Here is a 15,603-nt window from a genome sequence, read left to right on the forward strand (position 1 = left end):
CTCCCATCTATTTGCCATGAAGTGATGGGACCAGATGCCATGATCTTAGATTTTTGAATGTTGAGTTTTAAGCCAGATTTTTCACTCTCCTCTTTCACATTCATCAAGAGGCTCTTTAGTTCCTCTTCGCTTTCTGCGACTAGGGTGGTATCATCTGCGTATCTGAGGTTATTGATATTTCTCCTGGCAATCCTGATTTCAGCTTGTGCTTCATCCAGCCCGGCATTTCACATGATGTACTCTGCATAGAAGTTAAATAAGCAGGGTGACAGTATTCAGCCTTGATGTGCTCCTTTCCCAATTTTGAACCAGCCTGTTTTTCCACGTCTAGTTGCATAACTGTTGCTGCTTGACCTGCATACGGTTTCCTCAGGAGACAGGTAAGGTGGTTTGGTATTTTCATCTCTTGAAAATTTTTCCAGTTTATTGTGATCCATCCAATGGGTATTGGCAATTTAATCTCTGGTTCCTCTGCCTTTTCTAAATCCAGCTTGTACAAGTGGAAGTTCTCGGTTCATGTACTGCTGAAGCCTAGCTTGAAGGATTCTGAGCATTACCTTGCTAGCACATGAAATGAGCACAATTGTGCCGTAGTTTGGATTCTTTGGTATTGCCCTTCTTTGGGATTAGAATGAAAACTGACCTTTTCCAGTCTGTGGGCACGGCTGAGTTCTCCAAATTTGCAGGCATATTGAGTGCAGCACTCTAACAGCATCATCTTTTAGGATTTGAAGTAGTTCAGCTGGAATTCCATCAGCTCCAGTAGCTTCTCAGACAGTTGCCCTAGGTTCCTGGCCCCTGATGTACATATATCTCCTCCCAAAAGCAATCAAATACTAACCTAAATGCTGCTGCAAAAGTATTTTGCAGATGTAATTAATATCCAAAATTAGTTGACCTTAAATTAGGGAAATTACTTGGACCTGACATAATCACATGAGTCCTTTAAAAGCATTTTCTCTGGTAGTCCCAGTTTAGAAGTCAAAGATGTGCTCTGCCTTCCTTGGAAGAAAGTGAACATACATACTGTGAGCTGACTATAGGGGCCACATGCCCAGGAACTACAAATAGCCTCTAGGAGCTAAGAGTACTTCCAGACTGACTAGAGAAAAGTGGGAACCTCAGTGCTACAGACGAAAATGAATTCTGCTGGCAACCAGTGAACTTGGAAGCCCAGATGAGAACTGCAACATCCTGGTTTCAGCCTGGTGATACCCTAAGTGGACAATCCAGCCATGTCATACCCATATGGCTGACCTGCAGAAAATGTGAGATAATAAACTCATGTTATTTTAAGCCACTAAGTTTGTGATACTCTGTTATGCAACAATAGAAAATGAATACACCAAGGAAGTCTGAAACTTTACCCGCTGAATTACAAGTCAGGAGCAGGACCTCTAGGACTGCGGATATGCTATGTATAGATCTCGGGGCATCATTTACAATTGTTTTCTGTGTGAATGGAACCGTCTGAAAATGGGCAGTGCACACAGCACAAGTGTACATAGCAGTCCTGCAGAAGACTTGCCCTGTTCCAACATTGGGTTATTTTTTTTAGGCCATTTAACCATTTTAGATGGAGAAGGCAATGGCAACCCACTCTAGTACTCTTGCCTGGAAAATCCGACGGACGGAGGAGCCTAGTGGGCTGCAGTCCATGGGGTCTCGAAGAGTCGGACATGACTGAGCGACTTCACTTTCACTTTTCACTTTCATGCATTGGAGAAGGAAATGGCAACCCACTCCAGTGTTCTTGCCTGGAGAATCCCAGGGACAGCGGAGTCTGGTGGGCTGCTGTCTATGGGGTCGCACAGAGTCAGACACGACTGAAGCGACTTAGCAGCAGCAGCAACCATTTTAGTAGAAATGAGAGGATGGGGTTAGGTGTATCTGAAGGTCCATACCAGCTCAACATTTGGAGTGTTTATTTTGCAACTACTCCACCATATCCTGCCCTTCTCAGTCATACCTTCTCAATCTAACCTCTCCCTTCATTTAAATACATCTACCGGTAGTCTGTCTTTCTTAAGGAACAGTTTGCCTTATTAACAAATACGACTTTGAGGACAGAACTAGCTGGTGGTTATGTTGGGAGGAAACCACAAGAGAACCTCCCTTCGCTTTTTTCTTTTGATTATAAGTGAACCTGGGACATTTAGCTTTAGGTAGCTCAAGAGGCTTAGGCTCAGTGGGTAGTTCTTTTCAATCCCATCAATCTGTTGAACAGATCAACACATCAGAAGGGGTCATTTTGAGTAGTGCTGACTCACTTGTTTCCTTGGAATGAAGCTCAGTAATGAAAAAGACATGACAAAACCCAAGTCTTTCAGGAGAGCCTTAAAGGACTGTCTGAGAAAATGTGTCCAAGAGACAGGAAATGCAGTTAACTAGCACAAAATCAGTTCTTGCAAACTCAGTTAAGATAAAGTCATGCTAAATGTGGGCAAAATCGAACCTTGAAAACAAGTCAACGTTAATTAGTCTACACTCTTCTCCACTTCTGCCCCATTATTCCCACTAAGGTCTGACAAGGTATCAGCCACTGTGACTGCTCTGCAGGGGGTCAATATATCAAGACAATTTAAGGGTATGGCTTTGGAATCCTAGACTCTACACCTAACATACATATAATATAGACTGACATGTTAGGGCTGATATGGGGTGGAGCAAGATAATACTTGTGTGGTATAGAACAGTGACTACCAAATCCAGTCCAAGGATAGATGATTTTTCACCAACCATAAAAAGAAAAACATGGCCAAAATTGTGAATTTCTCATGAAAACACAAAGATATCCTGTATAAATGTATTCATGTTAATAGGCTATTGTTACTCTTTATTCCCATGTCCCTTTTCACTCTTTTGCTGTCAAAATGTCTTTTATGAAATAATGGTGATAATAAATCACATCATTTTAATACATTCCCACTTGGCAAAATAAAAAGTTGGCACCTATGTTGCAGATAGGAGGACCCCTTCCAGGGCCTGAAACCGGGCTCTTGTCTAACACATGGAAATGAATTGTCCGAGGAGACACATGTGCTGACAAAGCAAGAGATTTTATTGGGAAAGGGCGCTCCGGCGAACAGTAGGGTCAGGGAACCAACAGCTGTCACATCGCTTCCAGTCTCGGTTTTATGGTGATGGGATTAGTTTCCCATTGGTTGTCTTTAGCCAATCATTCTAACTCAAGAGTCCTTTCTGGTGGTGCATCCTTGTTCAGCCCAGATGAATGCCAGAGAGGATTCTGGGAGGTGGTCGGACATGTGGTATCTCATCTTGACCTTTCCCGAACTCCTCAGGCTGGTGGAGGCTTATTAGTTCCGTGTTCCTTACCGGGACTTGTCTAAAACAACTCATGCAAAAGGTTACTATGGTGCCTGGCCAGGGTGGGTGGTTTCAGTCAGTGTGCTTCCCCTAACAACTATGGATCATCCTCTTCAACTTTTTAAGAAATTTCTGGCAGCACTGGCTCTTTATTTCAGCACTCAGGCTCCAGCACTTGGGCTTAGTTGCTCTGTGGCAAGTGGAATCTTAGTTCCTGGACCAGGGATCAAACCTGTGTCCCCTGCACTGCAAGGCAGATTCTAAACCACTGGACCACCAGGGAAATCCACTCCTCAACTTTTTAAAAAATATATTTTTTAGTAGTATGTAAAAATACAAGATTGGGAACCACTAGTCTCTCTCTCCGATGTGAGACTGCTAGAAGTAGAAATGGCCTTAGAAAATCAGCAATTCTAAGGAAGGTAGGTTTAAATGAACTGGAATGATCTAGGGGATCACTTTTCAAAATTATCTGTGTTAACTTTATGAAATTCAGTACTGAATTAGAAAAATTGGCATGCTTCAGGAACACTGAAGGAGTAAACCAACAGAGGAAGATGCGGGATCCAGGGAACAAGAGATGCAACACAGGAGTGGTGAAGAGAAGTCCTAAGGACTGCCCCTGCACCCTGCACCCAGGCAGCAACTAGTCAATGCAGGAAGTGTAGGGGGAGAAAAGGGAGCAACTGCAGGAAAGCAATGCTCTGTGAAGGGCAACTCGATCGCACTACACCCACAACTCAAGCAGGGAGCTGTAGTCACCTGCTCATCCTATCAGTGTCCCAGCAAGGAGACGACGGTAGCTGTGAGATAAAGCAGTGACCCAGAGCCACTACTGACAGATGCCATCACCCCTAGGCCCAGAGGCGAGGAGAGGGAGAGGTTAGTGGAAACTGGAAGGAGTCGTGTGGAGTTGGTCACCATGAGGTTCAGTGACTTCTGGCTGAGGAACACATCTGGCCTGAAGACACCTTGAAGGGAAGGAGCCAAGGAAAAAAATACCCTGACCTCACACTTTCCTTTACTCTCTCCCATCTCTTGCTGCAGATACCACTGGCCAAACCAACAGATCCCAGAGGTCACAGGAAGCCCACTGAGGTAGTCCATATAGCTTTCTTAAGCGGGAGGGTAGGGTGAGGGAAGCAGATTTGGAGGGACAAATGGAAGACATCTAGAGCACACATGATGATATATATACTGATCAATAGGTAAAATTTTGCAAATTTTGACTCAAAATTCACAAAAATAGTATTTGGAGGATGTATGGGAGAAGAGGGAATATAGTGTAAAATAGCTATATCTCAGTCATGGCAGAAGTCATTAACGTTTACAGCTGATAGCTCCAAAAATTGTATACATGTATCACTTAGAAATATGAAGATAAATCATGAGATAAAAGCAACAGCTAAATGAGTAAATCCTTTGGGGACTATGAGAATAAGGATATTATAAACCTTGCAATATTATTTGGTTTTTAAAAAATGGTATGTTTAATAAAAACTACACTTAACAAAGTTGCTAGACGGCTATAGGAAAAGCTAATAGTGGTTACCATCTTTGGAGCCAGAATAAAGGAATGAGAGTAGAGAAAGAACATTTTTCACTTAACCTGTCCTAGCATTGTTCTACTATGAACATCTGCTACTTTCACAATATAGTTTTTAATACCTTAAAAAGCAATCCAAATTAATCAACTGGATTTAGCAGCTAACAGGAATTTATCTAATCCCTCAGGTGCCCTGGGGTAGAAAAGCTGAAACAGATTCATTTCTATCAAAGGAAGTTCAAGGTGGATCAATGACTTAACCAGACAGAGTTTAACAGAGCCTCAGTTAAGATCCAGGACTTCATTGGGGACCCAAGGTGGGGCGTTCCTTCTAACTTCTCCTTGCTTCAGAGAGAACAAACATTATATAAAGCTATGTCTTGCCATCTTTGAATATTTGTATATCCCAATAGTAGAGGGAAGAAGCCCAGGGATCAAAGACCATGTGGACAGGCCCAGACCAGCAAGTAACTTACCAGTCACATCACTGTTGCTAAAAACCACTAACTTTAGGGTGTATCACTATGGAACAAAATAACTGACACAATCTAAATTTTTTTTTTTAAAAAGAAGAAAGTATCACTGCCCCATAACTATTCTGATGCCATCACACTATTCCAATCCTGCTTTCTGATGCAGTTAAAAAATCTTGCTTTTAAATATTTAAAAGAAAAAAGAACAACAAGCTAAACTGAATATTTAATACATTTGTAGGAACAGAAGGAACAAAACAAGGATTAGAATTTTATATTACACATTAGACATTTATGTAAAGGATGTTCCATTTTCCAGAGAGGTTTCCCCTATTTCCCTGTCTTTTCTATCTTCCTCAGAGCAATAAATAGTAATTACTATTCTCACAGATAAGCTACTCCTTTGAGTTGGACAGTAGCTACATCTTTATTTCAAGTTTTTATCATCTCCAAAAACTACCTTTCATTTGACTGCACAGTCTCACTGCAATGTTTCACAGTAAAATTATGCTACTCAAATTTGAAGAGCCTGAATAAAAGCTAGAGCCCCCAGGGACTTCTAGGTACTGACTTAGTAACAGTGTCTACTGGCACAAACCTTATATATTTATTCATATTTTTAAAACTGCAATAAAGGAAATGAAAGCTACTTTAATGAAAAAGGAACTCAGGAATGAGGTCGTTAAATATAACTAGCTACATTTTAAATACAAATACCAGGTATTCCCTGATTAGTGTCAGGTAAATATCTAAACTATTAATATCTAACCCAAATTCTGGTCTTGGAAAAAGATCAGAGACAATTACAAAGAAGGTGCTTCATAGTATCAGGTCCATTTTTAAAACAATGAGATCCTTCGGGACAATCAGTTTAGTCTTTCTTTTTATCACAGATTTCTGTTGGTCCTCTTGTTGGTAATCCATTTATGTCTGCACCCTAAAATGAAAAAATATTTTAGATATCATTACAAAAAAAAGACATTATAAGAGATATTCTCTTTAAAAATACAAACTTCAGAATGAAAAACTACTGGAAACGTGCAGGATGGCTAAATTCGTGCAGGTGATTGAATTTAATAATCACCAACACTAAAGAAAACACAGTTGTCTAAATATTCATTTAAAAAATAACTGCATTACAAGAAGAAAACCTCTATGAATCTACTCATTACATCTCTTATCAAAGTTATCAATCAGAGAAACTGGCTTATTCAGAATCATCTTTTGTCCTCTATTAGCTATTTACCATTACTCTTACCAGACAGGAAATACTGTTACTATCTTGCAAGTAGCCAATGCATAAATCAGAGGACTTACTTAAAACCTTAATTTAAACCAAGTGTTAATTATAAATAGAAAATTCCAAACCCCTGTTTTAAAAAAGAGAGAAATTTAGACTTTAGTAGTTTTTTTCTTTTGAACTTTTTCTTTTGTATTGGAGTACAGTTGATTAACAATGTTGTGATAGTTTCAGGTGAACAATGAAGGGACTCAGCCATACACATACATGCATCCATTCTCCCCCAAAACCCCTTAAATCCAGGCTGCCACATAACACTGAGCAGAATTCCATGTGCTATACAGTAGGTCCTAGTTGGTAATCCATTTTAAAAATAGCAGTGTGTATATGACCATTCCAAACTCTCTATCTCTTCTCTCTGGCAACCATAAGTTCGTTTTGTAAGTCTGTCTCTGTTTTGTAAGTAAGTTCATTTGTATAATTTATATAAGGGATATCATATGGTATTTCTCCTTCTCTGGAAATTTAAACATATTAATGAAGCTTCTGGTTCAAAGAACTTAACTTTCCAAAAGTCACTATGGTTCAAAGAACTTGATTTTCCAAAAGTCACTATTTTATCCTGACTATACCGCCCCCACCCATTCAAGGCATTTTAATGTTCTTACCTTATAGTCTACTTTGCCTTTGTTTTTATCATTGGTTTCTCGTATAGCTTTCCGAGGCCACATACGGCTAACAAAGGGGGAGATCAGAGGGTATATATATGGCTCCAAGAACTTTTTGTAGACCCAGAGCAGAACTGGAATGACGATGCAGGGAATGCACACCATTGTCCCAGATGTGAGTTCCTGAACCATTGACAAACAGCAGAAAAAACAAATTAGGTCATCATAGACTAATGACTGAAGGAATATACCTAGATTAAAATATATGAAAAGACTATTTCTACACTGAAGGAAAAACTTAAATCACACTACAGGTACTATTGTAAAGCAAGAGTCTATTCATTAAAATGCTGCTATCTACAAGGGAAAGGAGCAACAGGTGGTAGACTTGAAAATAAGAGTGAGGATAAGCCTGCCTCCAAAACTTTCCAATCACTGTTTCACAACCATACATTTGGTGATAAAGGAGAGACAGGGCTTCCCAGGTGGCTCAGTGATAAGGAATCCGCCTGTCAATGCAAGAGACATCGGTTCAGTCCCTGGGTGGGGAAGATCCCCTGGAGAAGGAGACGGCAACTCACTCTAGTATCCTTGCCTGGGAAATCCCATGGACAGAGGAGCCTGGAAGGCTACAGTCATGGGGTCACCCAACACTTCTTAGCACTGAGGATGAGGCAATTAAGCCCTTTACCCACATCAACTCAATTAATCTTCAAAACACCTAGTCAGGTTGGGTACTCTGGCATTTCCATTTACATATAAAGAAAAGGAGTCACCAAAACATTAAGGAATTCGGAGTAATTACTGGTGAATGAGTAAGCACTGATAAACTAGGCAATTTAAAATGATTCACAACACAAGCGAGGAATGATATAGATAATCCAATCTGAAATAAAAATGTACATGTACATAAGGGAATGACCACTATTTTACAAAGGATTCATAACAGTCCTCTAGTCTCAGGTGGCAGAGTGGTGGTAAAGAAACCGCCTGCAAAGGCGGAGATGAAAGAGACGCAGGTTGGATCTCGAGTAGGCAGACCCCCTGGGGGAGGGCACAGCAACCCACTTCAGTATTTCTGCCTGGAGAATCCCATGGACAATGGAGCCTGGCAGGCTATGGTCCACAGGGTCACAAAGTCAGACACAACTGAAGCCAAGTTAGCGCACACACGTGCTAGCCAAATTAAAATAATTTAGGAATTTGCCAAAAATATTTTGCTCCAAAATTTTAAAGAACATATCCTCTGATCAAAATAAACCAAAGAAGCAAGAGTCTTTTTCAGCATTTTACAAGGAATATTTTGGGCTAATAGACTTTTAGAATCTCACCTGAAGAGCTTCAGATTGGTTTAGGTCTTACAAGTAACACAGCATAATAATCAAGCAGGAACCAGGGCAGCTGCCTGGATTTGAGACCTGCTTTCATTATTTTCTAGACAGTGTTCCTGAGCACGTTACTTGACCAGACAGTGCCTTAATTCTTCCATGTGTGAAAAGAAGATATATATTAGTACCTATATCAAAGGGATGTAGTGTGGACTAGATAATAGGAATACAAACCTCAGAACAGTGTCCGCATATGGTAAGCACTATTTAAGTGTTGTTACTAAAAGAAAAAAAACCCAAAACAGATTTAAAAATTGTAACCTGTCCAAAGCCCACACTTTAGGTAACTAGAGCTGGCTAAAACCAGAACTCCTAATTCTAGTTTCCTAGCTAAACGCTCTTGCATTTCCCCTTCCCGAAACACACAATCATGTTATTCCCCTTTCTAACAAACTTTAAAAAACGAAACCCTTCAAAACAACTGGTAATGCCACCGAGCACTAGGATAATACAATGACTTGCAACCGTTCCATCATAAAGATTCACGTTTCTAACCTACTTGAAATTGCTTTAAATAAATTCTCAAGAACAATTACTACTAGTTACTTCTGTCATAATTATGGCTTAGAAAGGCCTAGAAACTGTGGCTTAGAAAGGTCTAGAGGTGGCTATGATAAGTTGATAAAAAATAATTTCATTTACTGTCTCCAAGCCAATTATCGAATATTACAACACAGTGAGATAAATGGATCGAAACTGTTGGAGGAGAGGAATTTCTTTCATTCGACTCAGTCCAATACAATGGACAGGAAATAGCTGACGCTCTGAGAACAGGCAGCAGCTGAGGAGGGGGAACGTCAGCTCCTGGAAGGATCAGTCCTCCAGAAATCGGTCTGGAGACAAAAGAGAGCGGGACAGGCCGAGTCAAAGGTAAGGACTGAGAGACAGGAGAGAGGAAGAGCGAAAGGGGGTGACGATAATAAAAAGTGATACCGACAGTTCAGGCCAGAGAGCGAATCCGGAGTAAGAGGAGGCAGGAGCGGGTGGACGCGGGCGCAGGGCAGGCAAAGGGCGAGGTGGGCGGGAGGCAGACGCGCGGGGCTGGGGGCTGGTGTACCGTGAGGGCAGGAGAACCGCGCTGCGCACCGAGGCCGCCGCCCACGCCGCCCCGATCCCCCCAGGCCACTACCCGGCCCGGCTCACCGGCGACGATCAAGTCTCAGGGGCAGTATCCACGCTTCCGGAAGGAGGGTCGCGGCGACGCGCCAAGCCGAGCCAATGGTACCGCAGGAGGGGCCGACAAAGGCGCGCCTGCGTCAGCCTGACGACGCGCCGAACGTAACGGGTCGCCCGCCGGGGGCGTGGACGACTTCCGGCGCGGCTGCAGCCCTCACTCGAGCCTGTAGGCGAGGTGGAAGCACTCGCTTTCCCAGATGCTCCGTCGCCGAGCGACACCCACGACGCTGGGCCCGGAGGATGGCGCCTTTGCGAGCGGCTCACCACCTGTATGGAAGCTTGCTTCACAGTGACGGCTAGGATGTTTTCGAATGCAGCTGTGGCTGAGCTCCTCATCCTGTTTAGTCGCTAGGTCTCCGACTTTTTGCGACCCAATGGACTGTAGCCGGCCAGTATCCTGTCCGTAGGATTTCCCGGCCAAGAATTCCGGAGTGGGTTGCCACTTCCTTCCCCATTTTAAGACCCACTACAAGTGTCTTAAATTACAGAGCACGGAAAATTAACATTCAAGTCGATTTCGAGAGGGATTTATCTTACAAATAATGGCCGTACCACTTCACTCCCACTGGGACAGCTGCTATCAGCTAGTCTTTGATTGCTCCTGGGCTTCCCTGGTAGCTCAGCTGGTAAAGAATCTGCCCGCATTTCGGGAAACCTGGGTTTGATCCCTGGATTGGGAAGATCCCCTGGAGAAGGGAACGGCTACCCACTCGTGTTCTGGTCTGGAGAATTCCACGGACTGTAGTCTGTGGGGTCGGAGTCGGACACGACTGAGCAACTTTCACTGATCCTACATTGTGGTAGCTCAAACAGTAAAGAACCTGCCTGCAACGTAGGAGACCAGGCTTCGATCCCTGGGTTGGAAAGTACCTCTGGAGAAAGGAATGGCAGTCCACTCCAGTATTCTTGCCTGGAGAATTCCATGGACAAAGAAGCCTGACAAGCTACAGTCCGTGGGGTCAGAGTCGGGACACGACTGAGCAGCTAACACACATATTGCAGGTGGCACAGTAAATGCTACTGCTTTAGGAGTCCTGCAGGTCCTCCGATGTTCACTAAATTCAGTCCCTGCGTCGGAAGATCCCCTGGAGGAAACCCATTCCAGTATTCTTGCTGGGATAATCCAATGGACAGAGGAGCCTGGCAGGCTAGTCCCTGGGGTTGTATAGAGGACACCAATGAAGCTAACACCTCACGCCAGAAAAAAAAAACCCTGAAAAAAAAACATGCTAAGTCAAAGCATTGTGATTTAGATGGTAAGTCCAGAACAGGCAAATCAACATAAGTATAAGCTCAGGGCCGGATTGGGTTAGGAGGTGACAGTCAACCACTGCTAAGGTTTCTCTTTGGGATATTGAAAAGCCTCTAAAACCCCAGTTATGGATGCATAACTGAATACAGTAAATGCTACTTCGGTAACAGACTTAGGGTGCTTTAAGTTAAAAAAAGTAGGTGGAAAAGAGTCAGAAATTTTCCCATGTTCTCAATTCCATTTTATATGAAGTACCAAAAGATGCAAAACAGCCTGTTAAAACTCATTCGATCTATTTTGTGGTTAACACTTCAAATACATTTACTAATTAAGACAACCAACACTTTTACTTTTATTTGCATTTATTTTCTGTGGCATTTATTCCCGGGCCATAAGTTTTTGTTTCTTCAGTTTCTTCTGGGATATCTGGGGCAAAGAAAAAATAAAAGCACTATTAGAAGAATGATTCCAGGAGAAACACACATCTTAAAGAGGAAGTTGTATTCTCAATGAAGGTAATCGGAAATTTCATCATAAAGGGAATGAGTCCTTTGGCAGAGTGAAGTGGCATGGAGAGAAAGGCAGCCAGGAGGAAATTAGAGCAGTAAGAAGAGAACGAAGACTACAGGCTGGGAGCCCAGCTGGAAAGAACCAAGTGGCAAAAAAGGATGGAGGATAATATGAGAAAATCAACAGAAGACAGATCCATTAGGATTTGAGTCATCCCCAGGTTCCAGGCTAAAGAACTAAATATAATCATTTATATTTCTTGGAGATAGGGGCTGCAGGGAGGAGGTGCCCTTTCCAGATAAATTACATCTGAAGTGGTCATGGCCATCTAGGTGTGGACATCAGCATATAATCACACAGTATACAAAATTCCCACTCGCTGTTAAAAAACTAATGAGGATAAGAAAGCTGTGGTACATACACACAATGGAATATTACTCAGCTATTCTATTCAAGACAGCAAAAGAGCCACAAATGTAAAGAACAGACTTTTGGACTCTGGGAGAAGGCGAGGGAGGGATGATTTGAGAGAATAGCACTGAAACACATTTATTATCATACGTGAAATAGATCGCCAGTGCAGGTTCGATGCATGAGACAGGGTGCTCAGGGCTGGTGCACTGGGATGACCTCGAGGGATGGGATGGGGAGGGAGGGTCAGGATGGGGAACACATGTACACCCATGGCTGATTCATGTGAATGTATGGCAAAAACCCACAACAATGTAAAGTAATTAGCCTCCAATTAAAATAAAAATCTTCCAAGATTAAAAAAAAAAACTAATGAGACTTATGAAAGCCAAAATAAAATGATTATAAGAAGTTGGTGGTTGCTCAGAATAGCTTCCTTTCATGGTTATTCCAAAGGTGTCCTAAGTTAGTCATCACAGCAACCACAATCTAATACACCAAGTGAAACAGAGCAGAGACCAAGTAATTTACCTTTTTCTTCTGTGCAACCTCCTCTTCTGGTTTAGGAACAATCTGTTCTTTTTCAGTAAGGATCATCTCAATGTGGCAGGGAGAGCTCATGTAGGGGTTGATCCGACCGTGAGCTCTGTAAGTCCTGCGCCTCATCTTGGGGGCTTTGTTCACTTGGATGTGCTCAATGACCAGAGAATCTACATCTAAGCCCTGGGAAAAGGAAGCAAAATCATGTAACATTTAAAAAAAAATTTAAATCAGGTAACACCTTTATCATAACACCACAAACTGTATCACTCAAGTCCTTATGACTTTAAATAGCACATTTATTTTTTTTTTAAATTTCATCCTAAGTTCCCTCCCTTAAATCTAAGTAATTACCAAAATCCAGTGCTGGTAATTGCCCCTATTTTATAAGTGGTATTCATTAGGGAGCAGAGTTACAAGAATCTCAAAGGATCTATGTCTAAGCTTGATTTTGACAGCAAGGCTTAGCAGCTAGAAGGGCTACAGCTAAACAGACCTACATTAATTCCAGTTCTAACCCAGTTTTCCAAATGCAAAAAGGTAAAGGATAACTGCTCAAATGGATAAATTTGTTTAGTTGGCACAGGATTTGTTCAGTTACACACTGCTGTTTTGACCTCTGAAATTTAACATCTCTCCATTATGAATGTAGACAACAAACCACAGGCCAATCATGAGATTCCTTTCTAACTGTATTTATTTGTATTTAAATATACCCTGTGAAAGGGTTCACAAACCTCAATATAAAAAAGGTGGCTCAGATGGTAAAGAATCTGCCTGCAATGCAGGAAACCTGGTTCAATCCCACTCCAGTATTCTTGCATGGAGAATTCCATGGACAGATGATCCTAGCAGGCTACAGTCCACGGGGCTGCAGAGTTGGACACTACTGAGCACTAACATTTACAGCACAAGATTACAAACCTTTGGTAAAATACTCAAGAAAAAAAAAAAGCATTTCTCTTGTATGTATTGGCATTATGTCTGTGTGTGTGTGGGGGGGGTGGGGTAATTCTAGAGTCTTAGGCTTGAAATTAATGCAGACCATGCTCCTGAAACACTTTATAAACAAAAAAAAGTAGAGATTTAAAAGAACCTCTTTAATGGGAACTTGCTACTTTCATCAAGTCAATCAAAGAAAAAGCAAGTCAACTAAGGAAATAGATCCAGACAACAACTATAACTGAGTTAACAATCCAAGTTGCATGTATAAAGATGCTTATAGTGTGGGTACCTTAAGTTCAGCATTACTCTCTGCATTTTTGAGCATGTGTAGTAAAAATTCAGCACTCTTTTTGGGCCACCGACCCTGCGTCCAGCCCCACTGTTTGGCCTAAAAAAACCAGAGAGTTTATTAGTAATTTGCCTCAATTTAAATCAATGTTACAAGATGAAATTTACTTCAACCTACATCAAGGTTGTTCAGAACATTGTTTTTTTTTCATGGTTAATCCAAAGGTGTCCCAAAGGTTGTTACCACAGCAACCATAAGGAGCCTCAGTAAAGGAAGACATTGGCCATTTTTACTTCATCTGCTCCCTTCCCAACAAATTGTCTTTTAAATGACAACTATGAATTCTTACCTGTGCACACCTACCAACTCCACCATTGTAACGACGGAATGGCACACATTGCTTCTTTAAAGTGACATCCTTCAGATACTTGGTGGCTTTTCGGATATGCATACCCTTTATGGCCTGGGCAGTCTCACGAGTGTTCTAAACATAATAACGTAAGCTGTCAGATTTAAACAAATTCCAGTATTTTCAACGTGTCAACCTTTATCAAGAGCCAAATCCCTTCCATTCTTGAAACATAATACAAAATCTGTTATGAACCAGGGAGACTTGGTTTGAAGGTGGAGAAATATGAATCCTAAACATGTTTATTCACTGTTAATATTTCTCCATTATCTTGTAAACTACAATTACGTTTCCCGTAACTTGATCTGTGCACTAGGTTCTCAAGCAGTTCTCTGGTAATTTTACCCAATTCCACAAATTCTAAATCAAAGTGTTCATTAAAAGGTGGCTGCTCAGAAATGATTTATTTTCATGGTGAATCCAAAGGTGTCCTAAGAAACACATCATCGCAGCTACCTTTTTAGAATGGTTAAAAAATACTCAAGGAACAACTCTTTCAGAACATAACTACGATTCACCTACCTTAAAGTGAACACGAAGATTTGAACCTCTTGATTTGCATGCTAAAAAATACCGGGAAAAAAAATTTATTTTTGGTTAATCTTGGTATCTGGGTGCCTCATACTCCAAAATAAGAAATGTTGCTTGCTCACTTACATTTTGTGGGGTTTTCTGGGTCTAGTGAATAGCGCACCATTTTTAAGGGTCAGCTGGAAGCAAGAATAACTGTCAACATATATTTACAGCAACTCACAGTTTAATATTTATGTACTATAAACTCTGTCCACAGCTGCTCAGAGAGTAGTTGTTTTCATGATTAATCCAAAGGTGTCCTAAGAAATGCCATCATCGCAGCCATCCTCTTAATCCAGTTTCATGTCATCTACAATTACCAGTTGCCTACAGCAGCGTTGACACTACTAAGACTAGTGACACGGATGCCGTTCTCTTAACCCTCTGGAAGAATTGTTTCCATCCAAATCTGGATCCAAGTATCCGTGCCGAGGAGGCCAGAGCCCTGCTCAGCATCAGATCCTTCAGGTCAAAGTTAACTCGACCCAACGACATGCTCCCTCTACAGAAACCTCCTTTACTCACAGATTCACAAGAAAGCCAAGCTTTCCACACACTTTAGGGTATTACCCGCGTTAAGCGCAGCTCAACTCACGTTCAGCCACCGAGTAAACCTCGACCCGACTTGACCTCATTCCTCTCCCCCCAAACTTTCTTTCCATTCGGCCCCAAATGCGCTGCGTTCGCGGCCCCCACTCACCGCGAGACACTGGCCCTCAGGAGTCGGCACCGACCACAGCCGGCTTCTAACCTCGTCACCCCCATTCTCGCCCATTGAGCCCCTTTGCGGCCTGTAGAGGCCCGGCAGCAGAGGGGCGCCAAGCCGGGGCCTCCGACACATCCCCGCGCACAGGAC

At 42.0% G+C, this 15,603-nt stretch overlaps 2 protein-coding genes and 4 non-coding genes across 9 annotated transcripts; all 6 read right to left on the reverse strand.

Moving 5' to 3' along the window:
- Positions 1-5,560: 5,560 nt before the first annotated feature.
- On the reverse strand, positions 5,561-9,933 carry C27H18orf32 (chromosome 27 C18orf32 homolog). Of its 4 annotated transcripts, none has more exons than XM_061131299.1 (4): positions 9,786-9,895; positions 8,817-8,862; positions 7,255-7,437; positions 5,561-6,283 (listed from the first exon to the last, which is right to left on the reverse strand). In XM_061131299.1, exons 3-4 carry the CDS (start codon positions 7,417-7,419, stop codon positions 6,218-6,220), a joined length of 231 nt encoding a protein of 76 aa, XP_060987282.1. In that variant the 5' UTR covers positions 7,420-7,437; positions 8,817-8,862; positions 9,786-9,895; the 3' UTR covers positions 5,561-6,217. The 4 variants fall into 4 exon arrangements, with proteins under 4 accessions (XP_060987282.1, XP_060987285.1, XP_060987281.1 ...); XM_061131302.1 differs by having other exon boundaries at positions 9,700-9,803; XM_061131298.1 differs by lacking the exon at positions 8,817-8,862 and having other exon boundaries at positions 9,786-9,933.
- Positions 9,934-11,398: 1,465 nt separating this feature from the next.
- RPL17 (ribosomal protein L17) lies at positions 11,399-14,884 on the reverse strand. The gene is made up of 6 exons (XM_061131297.1): positions 14,832-14,884; positions 14,697-14,737; positions 14,115-14,249; positions 13,766-13,864; positions 12,523-12,714; positions 11,399-11,496 (listed from the first exon to the last, which is right to left on the reverse strand). The coding sequence occupies exons 1-6, from the start codon at positions 14,869-14,871 to the stop codon at positions 11,449-11,451; spliced, it is 555 nt and encodes a 184-aa protein (XP_060987280.1). The 5' UTR covers positions 14,872-14,884; the 3' UTR covers positions 11,399-11,448.
- On the reverse strand, positions 12,410-12,473 carry LOC133047861 (small nucleolar RNA SNORD58). The gene has a single exon (XR_009690869.1). It is a non-coding gene; the product is annotated as a small nucleolar RNA SNORD58 (small nucleolar RNA).
- On the reverse strand, positions 13,949-14,016 carry LOC133047865 (small nucleolar RNA SNORD58). Its single transcript, XR_009690872.1, has one exon. It is a non-coding gene; the product is annotated as a small nucleolar RNA SNORD58 (small nucleolar RNA).
- LOC133047862 (small nucleolar RNA SNORD58) lies at positions 14,562-14,626 on the reverse strand. Its single transcript, XR_009690870.1, has one exon. It is a non-coding gene; the product is annotated as a small nucleolar RNA SNORD58 (small nucleolar RNA).
- A 79-nt stretch (positions 14,885-14,963) lies between the features above and the next one.
- LOC133047863 (small nucleolar RNA SNORD58) lies at positions 14,964-15,029 on the reverse strand. The gene has a single exon (XR_009690871.1). It is a non-coding gene; the product is annotated as a small nucleolar RNA SNORD58 (small nucleolar RNA).
- Positions 15,030-15,603: the final 574 nt, after the last annotated feature.

The sequence above is a fragment of the Dama dama genome, chromosome 27, assembly GCF_033118175.1.
Source record: "Dama dama isolate Ldn47 chromosome 27, ASM3311817v1, whole genome shotgun sequence".
Taxonomy (NCBI): Eukaryota; Metazoa; Chordata; class Mammalia; order Artiodactyla; family Cervidae; genus Dama; species Dama dama.